The sequence below is a fragment of the Micrasema longulum genome, unplaced genomic scaffold (genome assembly GCF_059751315.1).
Source record: "Micrasema longulum isolate JH-2025_06_02 unplaced genomic scaffold, ASM5975131v1 h1tg002427l, whole genome shotgun sequence".
Taxonomy (NCBI): Eukaryota; Metazoa; Arthropoda; class Insecta; order Trichoptera; family Brachycentridae; genus Micrasema; species Micrasema longulum.
Genome location: NW_028279574.1, coordinates 45,546 through 72,082, shown reverse-complemented (window position 1 = coordinate 72,082; position 26,537 = coordinate 45,546). Strand labels below are relative to the sequence as shown.

General features: G+C 31.4%; 1 protein-coding gene across 1 annotated transcript; it reads right to left on the bottom strand.

Moving 5' to 3' along the window:
* Positions 1 to 19,516: 19,516 nt before the first annotated feature.
* On the bottom strand, positions 19,517 to 26,232 carry LOC148272226 (PHD and RING finger domain-containing protein 1-like). The gene is made up of 3 exons (XM_088240331.1): positions 25,872 to 26,232; positions 22,534 to 22,641; positions 19,517 to 22,097 (listed from the first exon to the last, which is right to left on the bottom strand). The coding sequence occupies exons 1-3, from the start codon at positions 26,193 to 26,195 to the stop codon at positions 22,053 to 22,055; spliced, it is 477 nt and encodes a 158-aa protein (XP_088096457.1). The 5' UTR covers positions 26,196 to 26,232; the 3' UTR covers positions 19,517 to 22,052.
* Between the last annotated feature and the right edge of the window lie 305 nt (positions 26,233 to 26,537).

Below are 26,537 nucleotides of genomic sequence, written 5' to 3'. Positions count from 1 at the left end.
TGTGCAAATTGGGGTTATATTGTTTCTCTTGCATTATTTGCGACTTAATCCATAATGGTAGCGATTGACATGCACTTCACTTGTTATTTTAAGAATTTATATCATTTTAAAGATGTACAGAAAGAGGCCAAACAAAACTCATACTTTGAAATGTAAAAGTATGCATATCATTTGTTTTATCGTTTCAATTTTTGTAATATACTTATATCTACTTCACTGTTTTTTTTAATCAGTTGAACACCCTCACCACCCTCACCACATTTTTGTTTAACTCATTTGCAAGTTCATATTCAAGATCACGGTCATCAAGGTATGCAAGGTCAATGATTTTTAATGTTTTCAATAAAGTAAGAAGATTCATATTTGCAGATGTCACCGCATTGGTCATTTCTATAAAAACTCTTAAGAATCTCAAAATATAACGAAAAATAATGTTAATACATTGTTAAAGTGAGCTTCTGACTACGGTCTAATTATAAATGCAAAAAAACAAAATGCTTGTACATAAAATCTCCACACGAAAAAAAAATGTTTTGCCTAATATTAAGGCTCATTGCACAAATTGCTAACAGAATGATATCTCTAACCCGTGTAATTTCGTACTTATAGCATTTGTAGAGGAGTACAAGTATTTAGGTATTTTTATTGACCATAATTTTAAATGGGGTTGTCAAATATTTAAACTTTGTGATCGATTGCGGACTCTTATGACTAATTTTTATAAGTTATCTTTTATTTTGCCTGGAAGCACTAAACTTTTTTTATTTTTCCTTAGTAGAAACGATTATAATATATGGCATAAAGTCGTGGGGACATTCAACTAAAACTAAAGTAAAAATGATCTAGGGTCCACAGTACTGTATAGTTAAGAGAATTGTCCAGCAGAGATTTACAGACAAAGAAGTGATAAAGTTTTTCTGTACAAAACACTTAGAACTCAGACAATTCAAGGATTACTGGGGGTTTGCATCATTTTAGAACAATTTAAAAATAATAATTTCTAAATTCCTCTCAAACATAACGGTAATACACGATTAACGTAAGTATAGTGATGGTTAAGAAGTCCCAAAAATATGTGGTACACAAGGTAATAATTCTCGTTTCTTAGTTTTTTAGTATCTAGTATTTTTAATTTATTACCAAAATTACTTACATTTAACACACAATGTAAAAGAGCAAAATAAGAGAGTAACTACCTGATCAAAAAATTATTTTTAAATAGTTATTAAACTAGCTTAGGTGTACATATTTTTATTTACATAGCAGGAATAAAAACAGTTTATTTAGATCAATATTACTGCCGGCTGCTAATCATATCTGTATATTCATTGTTTTATAAATTAAGGTAGTATTAAATAAGTTAGTATCAATATAAATCTCCACCAACAAGCCACAGAAAGTGGCTTGGTGGGATTTGAGTGACTGTAAAAATTCTTTTTTTTTTTAAATATGTAAAAGTGTTGATTATTTATGTAAATAAAGGAAATATTGAATATGAAAAAACAAATATTCAGTATTTTTTTTACTACAGCGACAATTTTTTTATTGTAATACTATTTAAAGTAGCGTACGATGATTTGTTGTGCATTTTTTGTAAATTCGTTTTATTGTATTTTGAAATCGCCAAAATATCCCATAAAAGTGTTTTTTGAATTCACAAATGAATATCAATTCATATTAAAACACAGAACACCTTTTACAACTTATAAAACACTTTTGATATAAACACGTTAATAATTTATTATGATTAGTTTAGAAAATGCACATCTAAAACGGCGTCTCTTATTTTAAAAGATTTTTAATTATTATATTATTAATTTAAAAGTTTAACAATAATGATAACATTTTTTAAGTGCCAATGGTTTTAATATTTAAATTTTATTTTTAATTTTCCGAAATATTTGTAATATAATAACTTGTAACCATAAGAACGAATAACGAATTTTACGGGTTAAAACAAGGGATTTAAAAATACCTTCATTTTTCTGTATCCACACACCATCGCTATTAAATTATGACTAAAAAGCTTTGAATTACGTACTTAAATTTAGAGTAACCACTTGATGAAATATTTTATATATTATTCTCACATTCCCTTGGATAATATGCATACATTATTATTATACTTATTTATTTACTTACAGCTTATGATGCATTTTTTCAGACATAAGTCCCATTCCATGGTGCATAGGTCCTGTTTTGAGTTAAAAAGAACATGACCGCAAAAATTATATAAAATCAGAAAAATAATAAAAGCCATTTTCAGGAGAAGTATACGAGTTTGGATTTTGTCAAAGGAAAAAGACCATTGCAGAAGACTGCTGCGAAACATTGCATAGATTTATATATAGTACTACTAAGCGTGTTGTCTGGATGTTTATTAAAATATATTTTTATATAATAATTTTTATTTGTTATCATCATCATCATCATAAATTACAATAACATTAAAATTTTAGAGAAATTAACAAATTTTTTATATTTTTTTATATCTTACATTTGTTATATGATTATATTTTACGCGATCTGGCAACATTACGGGCGACTTAACACATGCGCGCGGTGAAAGTGGGAGAAGGTGGGGTTTTTTTTGGACGCAGTCCGATGTATCCAAACAAGATTCTACGCTCCTTCTGGACTATTCTTAATTCTATGGTTTAATTTTGATGTTTTTAAAAGGGTGTTTTCACACAAGAATATTTCTAGGTGTAATGGAGAGTATTTTTCTTTATGCTCCTAATGAGTGCCTTAGACATAGGCAGCTTAAGCTGTTTTATCTTCCTGCTTGCAGAACTAACCTGCCGATGGTAATGCCAGTAGGAAGAGTCATGTCTTTACTCAACCATATCTCTTCGGATATTGACATCTTTCATATTAGTGAAAAAAAGTTCAGAGAGGATAGCATACTTTCTCTATAATTGCTGGGTATTTTTATTCTATATCTTTCATATTAGTGAAAAAAAGTTCAGAGAGGATAGCATACTTTCTCTATAATTGCTGGGTATTTTTATTTTACCATCTTTGCATATTTAAATTTCAGTATTAATGTTTTCGTGTTATGTTAGCATTGAAATATTTTGTAATGTACATAAACGTTTATAAAATAAATAAATCGAATAGTCCCTGGACTGGTACATGAAGCGTAGGACTGATCATCATACCTTCATGTTACAAAATTTATCAAGATACGCTGCGATTGGTGTACCAACCCAGTGCCCTCTACACCATTTGGTGCGGAAAGGAAATTATGATAATGAAGAAGTTATGTTTAGTGTATTTATGTTCATGTTTATAAAAAGCATTTGTACACTAATAAAATAAACTCCCTGACGGTACAAATATGTACCACTCATAGAATTAAGAATAGTCCAGAAGAAGCGTAGAATCATATTTGAATACACCGGACTGTGTCCAAAAATCCCCCTACTATGCCCTACTTTCGCCACGCGCATTCGTGATGCCGCCGCGTAATGTTGCACGATGGGAAAAAATATAATCAAAACACAAATGTAAGGTAAAAAAAAGTAATCCTTTAATTTCTCTAAAATTTTATTGTGCATGCGGAAATATTGATTGACACAACTGAGTAGATAAGTAAAGGGTCATTTAATAAGAGTAATTGAATTAATGAACTTTGAATTTAAAATATAAAACGAATTTTATTTTACATAAAACGGATATTTTTATATCATGTTAAATAATATTTGTTATTTTAAAGATAATGCCAGTCGAATTTCCACCACAGAGTTGTTTAATCCGAGGTACGATTTTCATTAGTTCTCTTATTAGATGAGCAAAGTAGAGTCAAAAAATTTACTGCCCTGGCAATACTTACGAAATATTCAGTTTGTTTTCTTCGACTATCTAACAGTTGGAAAAATAATTCAATTTTTAAGTTATGTATTTGCTACTTACACATTCATTTGCTAATTACACATAAAATGTGATCCTATCCTGTTTCTTTAAGATCCTAGCAGTATTTTAACACTTTAAAAGGACAGAACAAGGCATAGTTGAATTCAAATCAGTTGCGTACTGAGCGACATCTACAAAGAAACTAATGGGTCATAACGTAAAACTATTCATTTATGAGTAGTTTAGTCGCTTTCTGTTTGATGCTCGTATGCAGTCTCTGGACTATTATTAATTCTATGGTACTGCTATTTTTTTTGTGTTTAAAAAAAAACAAAAAAAATTGTCATTGTTTTCAAGCTATAAATGTTATAATTTTTAAAAAAGTTTGAAAATTCTACTAAATCTATTCGAGGATCAAAGAGTTAAAATGCGGATGAATTTGAAGTAGTTTACCGCAACTTTAGGACGAAAACAACTAAAAAAAAATCAACTGTTTTGGAAATTGCAAAAGAAGAATGTAAATTGTGACACCTTCGTATTCTTTCGTCAATTGTTTCGTATTTTTCGAAGTATGCACTAAATTTTAAGTTAAAAATTACACAGAAAGCTTTCAGCGGTAAATCTATGAAAAAAAAGCGTCAAAGAAATAAATTATTTGAAGTTTAAACAAGTTTTTAATTTTTTAAATGAGTCATTATTAGATTGAAAAAACGAAAACAAAAGCATTTTGATAAATAAGATTATCAAATAATTTTCATAAGGTCAGATCAGGTCACTAAACACTTTTTTCTATTCATGAAATGGCATAAACGTAAATAAGTCACTAAAATTATCAATAATTTAAATAAAAAAATGACATTTACTTAAATAAATTAATTAGATTATCGATAAGTCGGAACGAAACTATCATAAACCTAAATTGGTCGTTTTAATATTTTCAAAAATAAAGTAAACATGCCATTTGTATCGAAATAAAATTGATTTAACCGGCTTTCGGTCACTATATGTTTGTCTGCGTTGCGTCTTTCATACAGTAATGTAAACACAACACTAATTGCGTTGCATCCGTACTGATACGGAATCTAAACACTCTGAGTAATAAAAAGACCTAAAGGTGTGATATTATGTAAGTCCGCGGGACGACGGGGTCACAACCCAACTCGTGTCTACACACATTTGAACGCAGTAAAAAAAAGGTTTTTCTTGTTCCTGTTTAATACTGACATTTGGTCAGCCATTTCCTGCCAGTAATTACGTAAAGTAGGAACGGAGCAATAATGGAGGCATTATTTTAGCCGAAGCACATTTTTCATAGTAATACTAATGTTCATACGCCATCTGTGAACAGTCGGAACATGCGACCACAATACAGTCATAGAAATTATACTTCAACAATCATTATTAGGTTTTTTTCATTCGACTTTCCACACCCAGTGGAGCATAGGCCACTGCATTTGTAATTCAAATGCAGTTTATTTCGATCATATCTTAAATGCAGATGAATTGGTCAGTTTCACGCTTCAGGGGGGCAATTGTAAAAGCTTTTTTCATTAAAAGATGTATTGTGACGGGTCCCTGCAAATAAGCTCTCGCCCTTCAAGCCCAGGTCTTTAAAAGAGCCTGGCTACTGCGTGGAAGGCGAAAGTTTTCATTTTGCTAAATCTCCTTCTCCAAGCCCAGATACATTAACTATTGGGCTATTAGGTAGGTAGAACTCTTGAGTATACAGAAAGTTAAAGAAAACTACTATTTTATCAACCTTATTTACTAAAACCAGATGCCAACTCTGAATTACTCGATAAGTAAGAAGGATTGCAGAATATTTGTATTCGTTATATCTTTGATCTTCGCAAATTTGACCACATAACCGAGTATCGCACGAAACTAAACTGGCTCAGTATCAGGCACAAAAGAAACATTCACATTCTATCACTTCTTCACAATATTTTAAATAATCCCACTTCGCCTGTTTATCTGAGAGAGCTCATTCAACCTCTTTCACAACACGGACTATCTCTTCGTTCTAGTAACGAAAGAACCCCTTTAACACCCTGTCATCGCTCTAATTTTCTTGCCTCCTCTTTCACAGTAGTAGCCGCTCGATTGTGGAATAATCTACCAACTAATGTTAGAGACGCCCCTTCTTTATTAACATTCAAGTCAAGATTGAAATATCACTATCTAAATATTTAAATCGTTCCTTTATCCTACTTTTTTCCTTTCCATCGTGTCTCCTCTCTTCATAGTATAGTGTTTTTTTTTTATGAATATATTTATTTTGTTAATCTTTGTTTTTAATTTTTGAATAAAATTCTACCATTCAATATGTCCATGTATTAAAAATTTTCTCAAACTGAACGGTTTGGGTAGGTAGGAAGAAATTGCATTAAGGCAATATGCCCGCCCTTATATGTATATGTTTATATATTGTATATGTATATAAAGTGTCAAATAAAATAAATAAATAAATATCAAATAACAAAAAGCCTACCCACTTTCAACGATAAAGTATTAACAAACGTTGGTACTCTTCATTATTTTTAATTCAGGATTTGTCTATTTTTTTAGTTAACTCATGTCAAAAACTCTATCAAACTATATAAAATTAGGAATGATTTTTTTAATTATTACTTTTCAAGGCTTTTTTACGCCTTCGTGTTCTATCGACAATTTCTATAAACTTGTTAGATTGTTCCAAGAACGCGCCTCACATAAAACATTCAACCCTTAATACAGAAAAATAGATAATACTATAACGACGTATGGAAGGCCCTACAACATACAGGGTGTAATATTCTAGCTCCTGAAATTTATTACAGAAGCTGCAAAAAGGCGTATAATATTATATAGTAGGTGTGCAATATCCCGAATTTCATTCTTTGTTTTTTATTATAAAAATAAATGACGAGTGATACCTATTTATCGCGACCGGTTTCATCGCTTCCGCGATATCTTTGAGAATGGTATCTTTATTAGAAAAAATAAGATTCTTGACATTGCACATCATTTTTAGCTATTACTTTTCTGTTCAAGGTGCTAGACTTTGGAATGAGTAACCTCTTCATATTTAAAAAAATGCACTTTCTCTAGCCACCGACAAGAAACGCCTGAAACATTACTAAAATATAAAAATATTATTTATTTATTTATATATCAACGGTTCAAAAAACCTTTTACAATGCAAAGTTTTACAGAAATAATCACAGCAGTAACAATTCATTATGTAATATATAATATAAAATATAACTATATAATTCAACTCAATCATTAAAACTAAACAAATTAGTATTTTTTTTTTTTACTGAAAAAAAGTAAAAAAGAAACATACAAATAAAATATAACAAATTGAGTGAGAAAACCTTATGTTCTAAATATAAACATAGCAAATTAAAATTGAGAATAATTTAACATAAACATAAAGTGACTAGTATTTAGCTAGGTTATAATGGAAAAGAAAAATAATGCTACAATAAGATTTTATAAATAATACGTTTTTTAGATCAATGTGAAAGCTTAAATAATCTTAATAACACCTTTATTTTATCAGTTTGTTGGAAGAAGTTGGAATTCGGCAATAAATCCACAAATGTATAATTTATATATAAAGAAATAAACAAAAATACGAATGAAAAAACCAAGTTGAATTTAATAATATATTTTTAAATAAATTCATCCCTTTTCTAAAAAATAACGAGTGAGATTACATTTTAATGCATTTACAGAGTTTGTATTAAAAATATCAAATATTTTTTCAAACTTATTTCCATACCTATGTATTCTGAATAAAGGTGAATGCATTTCGAAGTCGGTACGAGCATTGTTACAATAAAATAATTCTCTACTTCTAGTGCACCTACTAGGTATTTGAATTTAAATTAGTTCAAGTAAAACAGGGCTGTCAATTATTGATTTCATTATTTTAAATAAGAATACCAATTCAGCTATAAGTCCTCGGTCTGACAATTCAAGTAATCTCATGTATATAATTTATATTATATTTATAGAACCCTGACCCCCCATAATTTCATCGTTTTTTAAATGAATATATTTTATTCCTTTTCTTTCCTTGGTTCATTATTCTCTCTCCTTCCAAACTCATAACCTGATTCCACATTACTCATCCTTTAATATGTAAAACATAACGTACTTTTATTTAAGCTAATGAGTGCAACCCTTATCTCCCCATTAAAAAAAAAACAGCTGTAATTCCGAAATAATTAAGTTTTTTTCATGGACGTATCTTTTGAAATTGTTTTTTTTAGTTGGGTGAAAGATATTGTTTTAGCAATAAGTCTACCTAAGTACTTATTATTTGTACTTGAACTTATTTAATAATAAATTACAACAGAGATAAAGAACATATCCGAGAAGGTAATATAGAAGTCAAGGCATCTACAGGGCTACAACAGATAAAATAATTGAAGGAATATAGATGTTAGAATATGAACAGAATGGTAATGTTACTTAGTGTGTAAAGTGGCCACTTAAACCATCCATTGACAGATCATAAGCTGTGTAGATGCCTAGACTTCTATATTACCTTATCTTAAATGTTATCATCTCCGTTGTAATATGTTAATATAAACAGCTGACCAGGGAGTTGAATCCAGTCCTTGTCTACGAAAATTTGGACAAACTCAAAATATTGTTAATGATAAATGATTGAAATCATTCGTACAAAAACGGTAGTAATAAAGATCGCAAAATTGCATAAAAGAAATTGAATTTTACTAAGTGTTATTTGATCATTAACAGAAATAATTTAATGTTATTTTAATGAGTTTAAGTGGACAAGGATGCAAAAAGATGAAACTGGTTTGTATTTATTACGAATTTGTGGATATAAGTGTCTTTTGTCTTTTATTTCTATCATAAATTACAATGAACTTCCCATAACGAGTTTTCACCAAAAAAATTAAAATGTTCATTTTTCGGGATGAAAAATTATTTTCAGTTTGAGTATATGTAATCTGCTAGTCGAAAAACAATAACACCTAATATTATGTAAATAGATCAAATGTTTTGAGATTAAAGTAATTTTACGCAACTGGCTAATAAAGGCCCATACAGACAAAAAGCATTATGTAATTATCAACCGCAGAGATAGATACATTTTACAGCAACAGAAGAGGCCGTAGGTACTCTGGTCGAGAATTGCAAGCGTTAACCGAAACCGTCCGTTACAAGTTTATTGTTTAACTAAAAACCAAACTCGAAATTTGGAACACTTTTGTTCTGTGCTATAGAGCCAATCGGCTTTTCTTTAAACCCTAGCTAAACTCTGCGGTTTTAAAATACTGTCTGTTCAAACGGAATCCAACAAGCGTATAATTCAATAATCCTCTACAATGATTTGTTTAAAAATATTACGTTTAAGTTTATACGTAAACTATTTATAAACAAGAATGTTTTGAATATGTTCAAATGTTTGTAAACATGCTGGATTTACTCCCTACGGAGTTATTAAGATCTAATTTGTTGCAACGGAGAAGGAAAACATTTTTGAGAAAAGAGTAAAAAGAAAGTATGGAAGTATTAGTAGTCAGGGCTTATGAACTGTCATTGGCTGGTTTAAGTGGCCACTTTGCACACCGTGTAACATTCACCATTTTTGCCCATGATTAAACATCCACATTTCCTCAACTCTTCCGTCTGTTGACGTTTGTGAAGTCAAATATAATGTTTAAAATGAGGACACTTATAATCTTAATTGATTTTACTTGATTTTCAAAAAAATGTTGTACTGGGAACAGATTTTTGTAACTGAACTTAACATAAGTATACACAATTTTTGCTACTATTCCTGTTTGTAATAATGGTCATGAGGAACAATAACAATATCTGACATAAACCTTCTATACAATTCGCCAAACTTATAGCGAAAGGGGCAATGAAAGCCGTAGAGTTAATTTCAATAATAATCGCGGTTGATGAAATTGAATTTTTTAAAGTCTAACTAGCTTATCGTCAAAAAAAAATATTTTTGCGTGTGAGCGAAACTACTTGGATGACCCGCGGTCTTTTAAACGGTTTTCGAGAATGTGGAGGGAGTGTTTTCGCTGTGGACTTTGTGAAGTTAAAGGACTACATATTGTATCATTTATAATTTATTGTCCATTCTATATGAAAGTCTTACTTATAATATTAAGACAGCTCTACACGTTGGCCAGTACGTTTACCAGTACGCTGGCAAATACGAATTGGCAAACGCTTGGAGAAGGTATTTGTGTCCGGCAGAGCTGGTTCATGTGCTTGCGCTCAACTAGAATATCGTCGGTTTTTTAACACAAATCTAATGGTCCTGGGTAAACGAATAGTCAAAACTTTCACACTCTCTGCCAGTTTTTAGTTGAGCGAGCTGCAGGAGAGAGTTCACGCGATTTCTTTGTGATTTTTTTCATTGATTTTCTTTAATTTTTGACAAGATTTCGGTTTGAATATGAGCAACGAAGAAATTTTTTAAATTATTGAGTCATACTATTGAGAAGATTGTTTTTAAATAAACTTGTTAATTGTAAAACAAATAACTGTATCCCATTAAATGTGCAATTATGAGCGCTATAAAAACCATTTAATAAGTGAACTACTAAAACGTTATTTAAATTAATAAAAGAATCTCTTCGGTCCCATATTCCACGAATTTTAGTTGTGAATATTTATTTACATACAAAAGGTTATTGTTGACTATTTGAGACCATAAGTTCTAACTCCATGGGACTAAAAGTCCTGGGTTGAGATGGGACGAGCAATTATATGACACAGACACATGAGTATACCACCACAAATGTAGGATTAGAAACATAAAAATAATTACAAAAAATATTTTTTTAAATATGTATACCGCACTCAAAGTAAACTCAAGCATTTGAAAATCAATAAGGAGTTTCCTACTCAAATTCCTCCCACTAAGGAAAATCCAGTCCTCAACTCCTTTCTTGAAAATAATTTTTGTCCTTGAGAGCTTAATACGTTCTTACAAAATATTGAACACTCTCTGTGCGATAAATGAGAGATGTCTCTTGGAAAAAGTCGAATGGGTTGTAGGTTTGACGCAATTCGTGATCTGGGAATTAAAAAAAATACATTTACGTATACAAGTGTATCTGACCACTAATTGAATAATCGGCATATAATTTTGGTTTGTTGGTTAATATCGTATTTTTTGTTTTAATGGCTGTTGGATGTTCGATACCTTCAACCTCGGGACTGTAAACAAGGCCTGCCCTCTCGCGATACGCGTGTTCGAAGAAAACAGGGAACGTTTGATTTTAGGTAAACTAATTGACGTTATGGTTTTGAGTGTCAATCTTGAAATTAATGAAAGAAGTAAGGACTTACGGTTTCCTCCCTTTGGCACTGGTCCAGAAAGACACCGTTATCGTTTGCACTGGTCACTTTGCACGTTTTCTTGTATGTTGGTGATTCGAAATCACTGTCACGCTCGCGGTACGGTTTTCGTTGTTGTTCGCGGTACGGTTTTTTTTGTTGTGTTGTCACGCGTTGCTTTCTTGACTCGACGTCAGGGAGGAGTAGGTACATTGGGATTCAAAACAAGGACCACCGGAATCAAAGGAAGGGCTTGACACTTGACTAAAATAAAATGAATCCGAAACAATGGCTGTTGTTTTCTTTAAACATTTTTTTAACAAGTTATTTGTAATAGTCGTAATACGAAAATATGTTTATTTGATTGATCTGTTTTTCACCAGTCTACTTTTTGGTTGGTTAGAATTTTTTTTAGCAATCAGTCAGCCAAAGTGTACATAATGTTTTACTTGAATTTTAAATAAAAAAATAATCATTGAGGAGCTGGAACAGTATCTATGTCTATCTCGGCTCTTGAGTCACTTATGTTTCGTGCGCTTTTGACGTACGCATCAGAGATTACACACGTCTGCACATTGACCCTGGCTCGCACAAAGAGACACTAAACGACTCACAAACATGTGAGCAGTGTCGCGATTTCACTACCAATACGCGCACCGGCGCACTGGTGAAAGTATTGGCCAACGTGTAGAGCTGGCTTTAGGTGATCAAACGACGCCGCGACGCGACGCCGACGTTCGATTGTTTCTCAGATCAGGAGTTATAACAAAAGAATGTTACACATTGATAGTAGAAGTTCCATGAGAAGTTTCTAGAAGGAACTTTCAACGGGGCGCGGTTATATCTGGAAGCAGACGTTTCATAAAAGTGCGATGGTCTATAAAAATTTAGTGCTAACTTCGTATAACTTTTTAGTTTTATGCACATTTTATCGGTTATTGAATTTCTAAACAACTGTGGAGTAAGTTGTTGTGCTTACTTCCGCATACGTTCCTCCATAAAAGAATTTATTCTTCGAAATGCAGGTGAACGGAAAAATTTCAATATCTGAAAATAATCATAAAAAAAAAAACAACAACAAACATAAACCCTGTCTCACCTTATTAAACATTGCTTTATTTAACACTTTATATATATATCATGGGCATACAAGAGAAACTGACCAAGTGACAAAATCAATAATGTTCAGGGGAAACATTCAAGTATTTTTCTAGAGTTCAATTGCTTCTCAAAGATCAGATTTTTCAAGTAGGTGGTTGATAATTGTACATTATATGTATTGTACTTTCAACTTTAATGTGAAGTATAAACGTATTTCAAAAACATTATCACTTTTAAACAAAATCAAAAATTGAAAAACTTAGTCGATTTTGCCTGTAAAATTTGTCATGAAATTTTGCAGATAAACATTTTTGTTTCTTTCATTGAGGTTGGTAGTATTTTAATTTATTTTATTTTATAACTATAAATTATGATTTTGAGGTTTCAAATAAATTATAAACGGTTTTTAAACACAGAAATACAAAATAAATAAAAAACGAACAAATAATTAAGAAGTGTTACGTTATAATCTAAAGAATAAATTTTATTAATGATCTTTTAGTAAAAAAAAACATATCTGTCAAATACAAAACGTACCTATACTAACTTACTAACTACTAACTCTAACTAACTCTTTACTGGTGACATCTACCTACATGTAAAAGTGTTACTTAGTCAAGTCTTTGGATCTTAAATTTACTAATAAAAGTTATGATGTGTGTTGGTCAGTTTTACTTGGCAAAAATCTGTGAGCTTCTATCAAATGGTCACATATTTTAAAAACTGTTTTTTTTTTGGAGTGTCGGATTGACTTGGTACTTTTACCAGCCAAGCATTATGCTAATACGCTGTCAAAAAGTCAATAACTTCAATTTCGTTATTTTTCCAAATAGTCACTTTTACTTGTATAACCACGATATAGGGCGGGCACCTTAAGGCAATTTCTTTCTACCTACCCAAACCGTTTAGTTTGAGAAAATTACAAGTACATGGACATATCTTAAAATTTTAAACAAAATTAAAAGCAAAGATTAACCAAATAAAAACATACAAAAAATTAACACTATACAATGAAGAGAGGAGAGGGGATGGGAAAAAAAGAAAAAGGAGAAAGGAAAAACTTAAATATTTTGCTAATGACATTTCAATCTTGACTTAAATATAAATAAAGAAGAGGCGTCTCTAACATTAGTTAACATTAATAAACAGTTAGTAAATTCATTATCTTCATTCTCTTTTCGCACTTAATGGTGCATAGGGCTTGCATCGGTTCGCCAATCGCAACGTATCTTGATCGATTTTGTTACATGAAGGTAAGAAGATCAGTCTTACGCTTCAGGCACCAGTCTAGGGACTATGAAATATTCTAGTATAAAAATATCATTAAAAATAATATTTCATGCCAACCATGTCGGGAATCGAACCCGAGACCTCTTGCATGGTTGGTAAATGCGCTGATCATTACGCCACGAGGCCGACAAAAGTTAGTAAATTATAAGGATTTATTATTGTTGTATAAAGATATTATATGTGTTACAGTGTGATCACAAAAACCGGTTTTAAGCTATTTAAATTTTAAGAAAATTTGATGTAATATTAATATAAATATAAAATGTCTTCCTCGGCACGGGACAACCCAGTGAGAGAACATTATCTTGAATGAAAAATGTTGTCTATAAATTGTAAAAGAACAAGTAAATAAATAAAATATCTGAGCCCCGATTACAATAAGAAGTTAACAGAGTTTTATTCAAAATTTATGTACGAAAATAGGTATATTTGTATGAATATTTTGAATATCTTCGTTGGTTACCTGTAATTCAACAAGCACAGAAAAAAACATTGCATCCATGTGATATTTTTCGTAGAAAAAACTTATCTTAAAGAAAAAAATTAAAAAAACTCCTAACTTTCTATTGTATAACGGGCCCTAGGCCTCGATTATGATGGGAAGACAAATACTTCATTTCTATACCTGGACGGTAAAGTTGAAGATAAATTCCCTCTAGTGATAAAAAAGATACACTACCGACCCCCCACCTTCAAGTTTTGGGTAGGTACATCGATTTGAAACAAGGGAAAGCGTACGTCATGGAACACATATCTACGCTCTCAAATAACATAGCTCCAGTACGTCAAAGTTTAAAATTAAATTCTCCCGACCGACTACAAAGACATACTACCGATACCCCCACCATCATGTTTTGATGTAAGTACAGTGGTTGATACAGACGGGTCTAGAACCCCTCGATACGTTTATCTACGCATTAAAAGAGTCAAAAATTTTGTTTTACCGAGCAATTTTTCCTTTAATTATGGTTTATTAAAATTTTTAATCGTTTTGAGGCTGGCAATTTTTTTCTTTTGAGAGAGAAATAAGTTAATTTTGAATTAGAATTAAATTTCGACATAACCGTCAGCTTAATAAAACGAACGCCTAGATGCAAAAATAATATCGTTAGGTTCTCTACTATTAAAATATAAGAGTATCTAGGCGTCAAAAAGTTGTCATTGTAAAAAAAAAATAGTTAATACATTTTTTCCATCTGTTTTACTATATTTTTTGGAGAACGTATCGAGAGTCGGACTTGTAATCGCTCTGTACTACCTAAGTAGACAAATGCAGATGATCGTTAGGCATATCGTTTTGACAATGGTTAAAAGTCATATAAAAATCGAATTTAAGCGAGCTTTTTTTGCTTGAGTTGGGCTTTATGGGAGTTTTTAATCGCTTTAAAGTGGGTACTTTCTATCACAGAAGCCTATTTAAAACATAAATACAAACTATTTTTAATGTTAATGATAAAAGGAACGCCGAACAATTGTTTGCGGTCATTATTGGCTTGTTTAGATCATATGATGCCGATATGGCAGTAGGTAGAACATACCGGGGAAGATAGTACAGAAGTTAAGTATACCGTCTCGATATATACAGATGAAGATAGCGTTCATAATCGAGGCACTGGACGTTTAAACCCATTACCAAATTGTTTAGAAGAATTTTAACGTAATAAAAATAGTAAAATTAATTTATGAATCAAGTTTGGAAGAATCTAAAAATATGATAACGGTCGTGTTTGTCTTACAACACATACCAATGACATTTTATAATTTAGGTTTTTGAGAATCCCCGAGTTTGCAAATGGTGGGGGTTAGCTCCATTTTAAAACGTTCCCACGCTGACCATGCACGTTTTCGCTCGTAGTCAAAGTTTGTCTCTGGCACGACGTTCTGGTGGTGCCTCCCCCTAGTGACAGATTTGGTAGTTAGCAGCCCGATACGCATCGTCCGGGTAAAAACCTCTGTCATTTCGTTATTTATATGCCAAAATATGCCTCGAATAAGGACGTGTTTTTAAAACCGAATCAAAGAAATCTTATGGGATTTTGGAAATAACTTTTTCATCTTTCAAAATTTTCAGAGGATCTTTAAATTTTTATCATTAATTTATTAATAGACTATCAGACTAAGCCATTATTTATTTATATTTAAATTATTAACTTTTTGGTTAAAAATTTAACTAAATGTTAATGAATATTTGTATATAACCACTTGGCGCTGTTTATATGTCTACTGGCTTCGAGACGTACCCTACCGACGTTTAATTGGTGTCCTGACAATGAGACGGGTAGGTCTAGAAACCGGTAGACAAAGCAAAGTCGGTTAGTGGTTATGTACAAATATTTAACAACATTCAGTTAGCCATTTTTTTTTTAGTACCGTATTATTTTTTAAAGTTTGCAAAAATAGCTTCTGTCCTATTAAGAAGTATTGTATCTGTGCTAAAGAAGTTCTAACCATTTGTCGGAAAATCAAATCGCTACTGGAACTCCGAGTGTCATAATGATAAAAAATTGATTGGTGTTAGTGTGAGTGACAACCACTGCTCTCAGTAAATATTGTTGTCTGATATCAAGCACTGCAAACTCCCTAAATAAAGAATCACTCTGATATCAAACGTCTTTCAGCAACACTTCCTTCTTCATGTTGGTATTTAATTATTAGATAATGGGACGTAAAGTGTTGTCTTCAAGTGGTTTAGTATGGGCTCTATATGCAGTTTCCACATCCAGGCAGTTATCGATGTTTTAATAGTTTTCTATATTCTCGTGAAGCTGTCCATGATGTTTTCGCTTTTGTCTTTTATTAGCCCTGTTATTTCAATGTTGCAGGATTTCTTTTCATGTTTTGTACATCGGCAACTCTCAGTTGAGTTACTCTGTTTTCCAGTTCCAGATTTTTTTTTCAATACGTGAATAGTTTTTTCCGCAATTTTGAAAATTTCCAGTACTTCGTTCCATCTATCCCCATCTTGTGCCAAGTTTTGTTTTGATTTGGTTGAGGATTAAGCATTTTTTTAAACTAAATGTTATTTAATATACGTATATTACCACTTACTGACTTTTCTATGTCTACCGGTTCGAGACGACGCGTCTCTTCGCCAGGACACCAATTAAACCAACATGCAAACCAACATGCAAAACCCACTATACACCTTCACCATAGTTGTTGTATTACGATATAAAACCAACACGAATGCATTTTAATAAGCACATGCACTGATTAGGACAAACATGCATTGATTAAATTATGAAAATATTCTATGTTGTTTGAAAAATAGTTTGAAAAAGGTAGAGGTAATGGAGGGAGGTGCTGAGCTTAGTAAGTTTAGGGTGACCACTACAGTGGAACACCGTATAAAGAACTATTTTGAAAGGTTGTTTGATTATTGATCAAAGAAACATTATTTTTTAAAGCTTTCCCAATGTGAAATATTTCCATATTATTTACTTTTAACCCTTTATTATTTGTTTGTAAGAATTCAACTCAGGTTTTTTTTATTAAAGTCACAATTTAAATTGATTAGGTTATTTGTGCATTCAGAGAAATTATTATTAAGACACCTCATATGTTCTCGTATAGTGGGTTTTGCATGTTGGTTTACATATTAATAATTCTTTTAACTTCACCTTGTAAAGCAGAAATTGTATTTCCTACATCTCTGCCTATAGAGAACGGTGGTTGTGGAGAATTAGGTTGCACCACCAAATCTTTGATTCTTATATCTTATTTGGGAGCCATTAGAATTGTGGATAATTCTTTTAATGATAAAAAAACACTTTAGTTTCGAGGAGTTAAATGTAAGCACTCGCACCTGTCACAATAGTATTGTCACTTTTAAACTAAGTTGCACACTTTTTCTAAATTGGCCACGGCCGATAATCAACAAAAAATAAGTAAAATTAAAAAACAGGAGAGAAGAGTAGTGTAAATAAATAATAGAAACTCTTATTTAAAAACGTATCCTCGCCCGCTCTTATTCGTGTCAGATAAAGACTAGGTATATTTTCATAACTACCTCTTTGCATATTTACTGCTTACGTACTGAGTTTTCTGGGGTCTGCCAAAGAAGACGGTGAATGTTCGTTTTGATTTATTTATTTACTATCTATATACGCCCGGAGGGCTTTTACATGACAGGTATAAAATTAAAACCCAAGAGTTTTAAGGTACGAAAAGTAAAATGTAGGGACTTACATATATAATAAACGAAAATAAGAACAAGCATATAATATCAAGTACAAGTGGGGTTCAAACTGTCAGTAGGGTTGCAGTGAGTGAGGGTTTGCTGGAGGGTGTGATTCTAATGAATGCTGCAAACGCCCAGTTGCATTCCGCCGGCAACACTACGACTCCACGTCGCGAACCCAGGGCGATGGGATTACTCTAATAACGGTGTGATCACAGCAGATAACGAGAGGATGAAAGTCGAGTTTTTGGCACCTAGAAACCAAAACCAACTAGCTAACGGAAGGTGACCTCGACAAAAAAAATCCACCAGAGAAGGCAACAGGAAACCATTCTGGTCATCTTTTCCCAAGAATCACTATGGCGAGTACATCCAATAAGCAGTTGTTCCAGTTGTGGAATATAAGAGTACCGCAGGACCAAAATGCTTTCGCTGTAGTGATCGCCAACGTCGGGGGGACCTGACAAGGTACCGCCAGAAGAAGAAGAAGAAGAAATAAACTATCAAATGACGTTATGCTTTATAGACATAAATATACAATGCTGTGTACAGGTAGGTAGGTACGTAATTAAATGTGTTGAAAAATTAAAACAGTTTTATAGAATAAAAAAAAATACATTAAGTATTATTTAAGCGTAGATAAGCAAAACATAAAAATGAGAGCGATTTTTACAGTATTCGAATAATGAAATCGATTTTATCTCGGTAAGAGTTTTTACTGTAAAAACTTACAATGGAAAACAAAACATCAATTTCTCCACACTCGTTTACGAGCCAATGTAGCCTGACGATTATATAAATTACATTAAGTGGTTTTTAGTATTAATATTCCTTTTCTGGGCATATAAAAAAGAAAGTTATGTGTGAAAAATAGAACCGGAGTTCTGAACGAGTATTTTTCACTCAAAAATGATTAGGATCCTGATGTTCGTAAAAAGTCCGATCTTTTTGAGTAGAAGTGTCAGGAAACCATAATATAGAAGTCTAGGCATCTACAGAGCCTATGACGTGTCATTGGCTGGTTTAAGTGGCCACAGACCTGTGGCTCCTATATTATATTTACTAAAATGTTCTTCATCTCTGTTGTAATATGTTAATATTAACAGCTACCCAGGGAGTTAAATCCAGTTCTTGTCTATAATTTATTTTTTTAATAAATCCACCTGGTCCTTTAAGAAATACAGAAATTGAAAAAATAGGATTTTCAAGCGTTGCCTAGTATGTAGGTGAAATAATTTAATTAGATAAATCTCACTCGCATAACTAAAGGTTTCTGCTATTTAACTTCACAAACATCAACGGCTAAATAATTAAAGGAATATAGACGTTACAAATATGGACAGAATGGTGAATGTTACACAGTGTGTAAAGTGGCCACTTAAACCAGCCAATGACAGGTCATTAGCCCCGTAGAAAATTTTATGTGTAAGCCTCTTATTGGACTTGATAATAAGTATTTATGATATAATTGTATCTTATGAATTTATAAATGTCTGTTTGCTTTCCAATGAAATAAAATAAAATAACGTTCTTTTGGTGGTCTCAGCATTTGTAGCCACTGCTTGAATAGAGGTGAGTGGATCCACCCTGCAGAAGATTGGAAAAGTTGGAGCTTTTTAGGGGTTGCCATAGGCTTCATGCTTACATGGATCTTGATTCGTTATTGACCGACTTAAGTGATAAAAATCCTCTGCAGGGAGATCAGACAAGTTCTATCAAACGAGTAAACAATAATAAAACAATTCACCTTTCCTTCTGTGCCAATGTTTATTGTATAAAAATACAAAAAGGCATATAAAAAATGTTACGGTACAATTTTAAAAAAAATTACAAAACAGGAGAGATGTCAAGAAATACAAAAACAGTACTAACATCATATAAAGCTACACGGTAGGTCCTTGAAATTAAAAATAATACAGTATATTGTGGTAGGTAGGTATCTAGTCGTAGAACCCTCCAAATTGCTAAGCTATGTGATATAGACGGTACCAACTGTTTCATGTACCAATAAGTAAAACATCGTATGTTAAAAATGCTTTTTTTCGTAGGACTTTTTCAATGTACAATACAAAATTTAAAAATATAGATTACACAAACATTTGTCAGATTTAAAATTTACACTAAAATGTATTTTGTAACTTAGTAGACATTATAATAATAAATATGTACATCTCCCCTTCCCTCCTTATCCTCTCTTTAAGCATTTTTGTCCTTATCCCGCCCAATTTACAGTAACTTAATGTTCTTAAAATAAATATTTAAAAAATCTTTGATTATCGAGTACATGAAAATAACATTTTTATATGTTTAAATTGTATGTATTTATTTGATATATAATATATTTTCTTTACTAACTTTGTATACTATGTGGGAATCTGTTATTAGTTCTGAGTTTATACATTATATCTGTTTGTTTACTAAAAATATGTATGTAGAACTGTTGATTTCCCAAATAAAATAAAATATCACTAGATATGAGTAAAAAATAAATTATATTAAATACGTAATATTATTTATTTGAAGTTGATAAAATGTGAGATCCAGGCGGTGAATCTGAAAACCAGTATGTGAGATCTACATAGAAAAAGAAAAACAGAAACGATAAAGCATTATTATTTGTTAAATGTATGTGAGAATAAAAATAAACTTAAATGTGAGAGTTTAATTATTAAATTATAAGAAAGTGAACCATAACACAAACAAATGTGAGAATCATGATTAAAAGTAAAAATTAAGTTTGTACATTTAAATGAGAGAGTAAGAACAAGAAAACGTAAGTGTGAGAGATTTATTATGTATATGAGATCAACATAGGAAATGAAAGACAGAAATGATAAAGCTTCAATTTGAAATAAAATGTAAATGAGAATGAGAATAAGTAAGCTTAAATGTGAAAGTTTAGATTAGGCTAAGACTGAGAAAGCCCCAATATAAAAGCAAGGGAATATGAAAAACGTGAGTAAAAATGTAAACTAAGATGATATTTCTGAATATTAGATTATTAAGAGTTAAAATAGAAAAATGTGAGAGATTTAATATGAGACCAAGAATAATAAAGTCTCAGTTAAAAAGCAAGGGAATATTAGAATCGTGATTAAAACTGCAAATAAAGTTAGTTTATATATTTTATTGTGAGAGTGAGAATGGAAAAACTGAAATGTGTTAGATTGATTATAAGGCCAAGAATACAAAAGCCATAATACGAAATAAAGGAAATATGAGAACATTTAGTGAAAATGTACGTAAAGTTTATGCCAAAGAATGTGAGAGTTAAAATAGAAAATCTGAGATTAATATGTGGTTGCTGGAATTTGAAATAAATAATACGAATTTGGAAATGTGAATGAGAAAATGGGAAAGCATATTTTAATATTGAAAAAAACTAAGTCACAAACACATCTTGTTAATAAATGATCAGGTTGTGGTCCCGCAGCTAGTGTTGCGGACTCGCGTATTAGAGGTCCAAGGTTCGAACTCCACTCTACCACAACTGGATTTCCATTTCCTAATAGTAAGTTATTTACAACTCGTTGAAAATGGCCACCAAAATTAAAATATTTTTGTAAATTATAAGAACGCTAATATTTTTTACCTTTTGTAAAAAAAAAAACAATAAATGAAAATACAAATAATTTATGCCTCATTTAAAAATGAATAATTATTATATGGGTTTTTGACCACAAATATCCTTCATTATAATCCTTAATTATGCACTTGGTGAGTTTTGATAAATCGGTTGCATATTTTAATAATAATTTATAACAAAAATAAACAAATGCTGTGTACTATTGTACTAATATTATCCATCACATCTAAATGACGAGGAATAAAACACATCTTTACTATTAAGAAATTTGTAGAACAGAAACCTGATAAATAATTGTTACAAAAATGCCGACGTCGTGGAAAATCAGATAATTTGGAGGTCAAATAATTAATAATAAATTCGAACTTGGATCGAACCAAGAACTGTTTTGATTGATCGAATAAACAAGTCGTGGTATCTCATATTTTGTATATTAAACTTAATATTTATAATCTTGTATGCAAATATGTCAGTTGGTATCTTCTGATATTTTTCATATCGAGTTTAAATTGAGGGCACAAGATTCATAATTTTTTCATTCAAACACGTTACACAAAACGTCACAAGTTATTTATACAAAAATTCTAAGGCGGCTCTTTACGCTGTCCTATACGTTGGCTAATACGTATTCGCCAACGCATTGGCCAACGTGTAGAGGGGGCTATTATTTGTGGGCGGCAGGGCTGGCACACGCGCTGGCACATAATAAACTAGTTACGCTGTATGTATACAAGTCGGACAAATCCAATTTCGCTGTGTCTGAAACAAAAAATACAAAATATATATTAAATTCAGTAAAATATTGATTTTATTTAATATTTTGCTGTGGTAATAAAAAATATTATTAAACGTATTAAAGTAATATATAAAAAATGTCATTTTAATCTCCCATATTTTATTTATTAAAACTTGAGTTCTCATGATTTACCCAAATATTTAAATTTGAGGGCCAAGAGTTGTAAATAACTCACAATAAGAAAATGGGAATTCAGTTGGGGAATAGTGAGATTCGAACCACGGACCATTGAGCCGTAAGTCCGATACATTAGCCACGGGACCACAACCCGATTCTATATTCCCTTCTAAAAAATGTTTTCCCTCTGTTGTAACAAATTTAGATCTATTTACTTACATTTATTAAAGTTAGTGCCTAAACATTAGTAATATGGAATATTGTGAGTTATTTAATACATACTGCTTCAAATAGTGGAAAATCATTATCAGGTAAACAATTAAGGTGATACACGTGTCTGCATAAATTGCATTCCCACATATTTACACTGAGACCGAGCTGTCCACAACTCTGAAAATAAAATAAATTAATAAATAAAACCGTTAAACTATCAATAATTAATACAGTTATGTGTGTAAAATAGGACAAGAGCCCTGGATAATAGTCATGAAGTCGATGGCGACTCTCGGATAAAAATCCCGTAAAAGAAAATCGGGTGGAGTTTTTTTTATTTGTATTTTCTTTTATTCAGGAAACCAACAGTACAAATACATGGTTTTAGACTATACAAAATTAGACGTAATTTTAATGGACGAGTGAAGTTTCTGTATTATATTACACGCTTAGGTTATCAATTAAGCATTTTTATTATTTCTTGTACGATAATATTACAATGGAAAATAACATAACTGACAAAAGTTTAAAGATTGATTAAAATTTAAATCTTCAAAAACACCCAATTAAAACATGCTCAAAGTAATTACATATTTAAAGTATCCAAAAAACAACGGCTTAAAAAAAAAATCTTAAAAGTATTTAATCAGTATTTGCATATGAAAAAGTAGTATTTTATTGTTTTTAAATTCCAGAAGTTATTGAAAAGTAAGAATTTAATTAATTAAGAATAAAAAACACGCAAAAAACCTTTTCTAAAATGAAATATATACATTTGCATATATTTTAAGGAATTTAAAAAGAACCGGTAAGAAGCAACAATAGAAATTAAAGACAATAAATAAAAGTTATAATAAATAAAACAACTTTGATTTTCAACATTTTTTTTTTCACCGACAAGTTTCTAAGCTAAACAAGCTTCTTTCACAAGGTTTACTTAACTATTGAATTTTTTCATATTTTATTTTAGCAGTTTGCTGTCAATGAAATAAATAAATCAAGTATTTTTTCTTGAAAGGATAGTTATGTGAGATGGATACGTTCGAAACTAGACAGGAGTGAACTAGTATAAATATTGTTAAGAAAGAAGCTTGCTTAGCTTTAAACCGGTTGGTGGAAAAAAAGTAGTGGTTTAAAACAAAGTTGTTTTACTTATTATAAGTTTTATTTATTGTCTTTAATTTCTTTCGTTGCTTAATTTTATTTTAATGAATAACGACAAAGTAAGTGCTTCAAACAAAAAATTTAAATTAAAGTTTATTTTTAAAAAGACTTTTAAAATAATAGAAAGAACATTTAGAATAGTAATATTTTATTTTAAAAAAGCAATTGTAAAAGTAATTAAAAGTTCAATGTTAAATAAAACGACTTTGTTTTTTTTTTATGTACGACTTTATTCTTAATAATTTATTAACCAACTAGTTTCGGCAAAAACACCATGCCTTCTTCAGGGTTGATTACAAACCAACATAGAATGAATAAAATTTTCACAGTGAGTGTGTTTTTGCCGAAACTAGTTGGTTATTTAATTGTAAATACCCACAAACACACCCTTTTCTAGTAACATAATTTATTATGTATGATTTTTATTTAGAACCTTCGCTGGTCTGTCTTTAAACCGTATTTTTATTATGTCATTTAATCATTGTTGACTGTATGTTTCTGCAAAATTAATAAAATAAAATTCAAAAAATAAAGTGGTACATAAAAAAAACTTATTTCATTTAAAGATATTGAATAAAAATGTTCCATAAAATTAGTGTGACTAGTCTAGTGAGTAGTTTAAAAATATAAAAACATGCTTAGTAGTGTAGTGGTTGGCGCGTTCAGCATCTATTTTTGGAAAGGAGGATTGTGAAATATTAGTTTTAAACATTGAGGTATAATTAAATAGTGATGATGCTTCATAGAGCAATATTTTGAAATTATGTTCTGAAAAATGAAAAATGAGCATTGTAGCGTTAACGTTGGCGTGCAAGAAGCGTAGTAGAGTAAAAAAGTCCAACTGTGTATGCCAGTTTACTATGAAGTCGAATCTGTGTGTTACACCTTTTAACGCTGCTTTACGTTTACTGACCCCAAGTTACTTTCCAGAACTTAGGTTAAATGGAACACGAGACGAGTGATTAGTACTGCCCCTAGTGTAAAAAATATATATAAATGGTTTAAAAGACCGTTTAATATTGCATAATTGTTTCTGGACTGGAACCGAATACTCTAGTCTAGTCCAGGGTTCCAGGTCTATTTCAGCACATAATTATTTTATCAAACTTCTACTACTACTTTATCATCACGCCATTCCCCCGTAGGGATAGGCAGAGATAATGGACCACCACACACGTCTATCCTTGCATACAGTTCTATCTTCTTCCACATTCATACATCTTGTCATACATGCTCTTCGATTCTGCCTGCTTTTGATATGACCAGATTTAAGATTTTGGTTCATCTGATCATGCCACGTCTTCCTTGGCCGTCCTTGTCTCACGTTATCGTTCATTTTCGCCATAAATACTAATTGTTTTACCATTATTTTGTCATCCATTCGTTCAACATGACCAAACTGTCTCAAATACTCTTTCTCAATCTTATCTCTATACCTTACTTAGATATACACTCTCGCCTGATTTCATTATTCGTAGCCCAGTCAAACATTAATTTCCCACACATACGTCTAAGAAACCGCGTTTCAACTACGTTTACTCGTTCCAGTTCCATGTTTCACTTCCATACATTAGTGTTCGGAATAAAACTCCGTTGTGCATTGCCAGTTTAGCTTCGATTGACATATTTTTACTAGCAATTACTGTGCTTAGTCCGCCGTTCATTTTGTTGCCCGCATTCACTCTCCTTTTAACATTTTTTTTACTCTTCCATCTCTTGAAAACATGCTTCCCAGATACATAAATTCTTCTTTTTGTTCGAAACATTCGTTGTTTACATTTATTATGCAGTCAGAAACTTCACTTCCCCTTTCAACTGCCATCACTTTTGACTTACTTTCGTTCATCACCAATTCGCTCTCCAGGCAAACATCTAACATTCCAGAGACTATTTGTTGCAAATCATCCTTGCAGCTTGCTAACAGAACTGCATCATCAGCATACAACCAGCAGCTTACTGAAAAATTATACATTTTGGCTCCAATACCCATACATTATATCTCTTTGATACAGTTGTCCATGGAAAGATTAAACAACCATGGTGACAATACGCACCCCTGTTTCACGCCTTTTAAGATCGCAAACCAAGATGTGAATCCCCCATTAACTCTTACACACGCTGAACTCTCCTCATAGAGAGATGATACTGGATGTATTAGTTTATTGTTTACTCCATACTTTTCCAACACGCCCCACAATGTCATTCTATCTACTTTATCATACGTAAAATATTGTTAAACTCACATTGCAAATCGAATAGAATTCGGACACCCTATGAACTGGTTTTATATGCCGCTTGGATTTAATTATGTTTCTTTTCTGGTTCCAAATTAAGATCGTATGGAAAGTCTTTCGGTCCATAGGGCAAGTATTTTTCTGTTTTGACCATTTTGTCAAACATCCCGGGCAATATTTATGTTCGCAACATGCTGGTGTTGCCACGTTCATTTTCCTTTCTAGCGAGTCATAACATATGGGACAAACATCGTCATTAGGGCGAAATCTCTTAACTTCCGAATTTAAGTCGTCAGATGTAGATTTTCTTTTATTCCTCGGCAATTTTTCCATTTTGAAAGATACTTAAAATTTTGCTTTGTAATGTAAAAATAATGACTTTTTGACTGGAAACAAATGCTTCGTTCATTTTTAAGTTTGGAATTTTAATGACATTAGCTAATAGCAGTAAAAAATAATATATATCAAATAAGTACCTCGGTACTAGTGGTGTAGTGGTCAGGGCACTTGCCTACCATGCAAAATGTTTCGAGTTCAATTCCCAACATGGTTTACATAAAATATTTATTTTAAAATGTGTTTCTACACTTGAATATTTCATTAAAATATTACAACAGAGATGAAGAACACTTTAGAGAAGGTAATATAGAAGTCTAGGCATCTAAAGGGCTTATG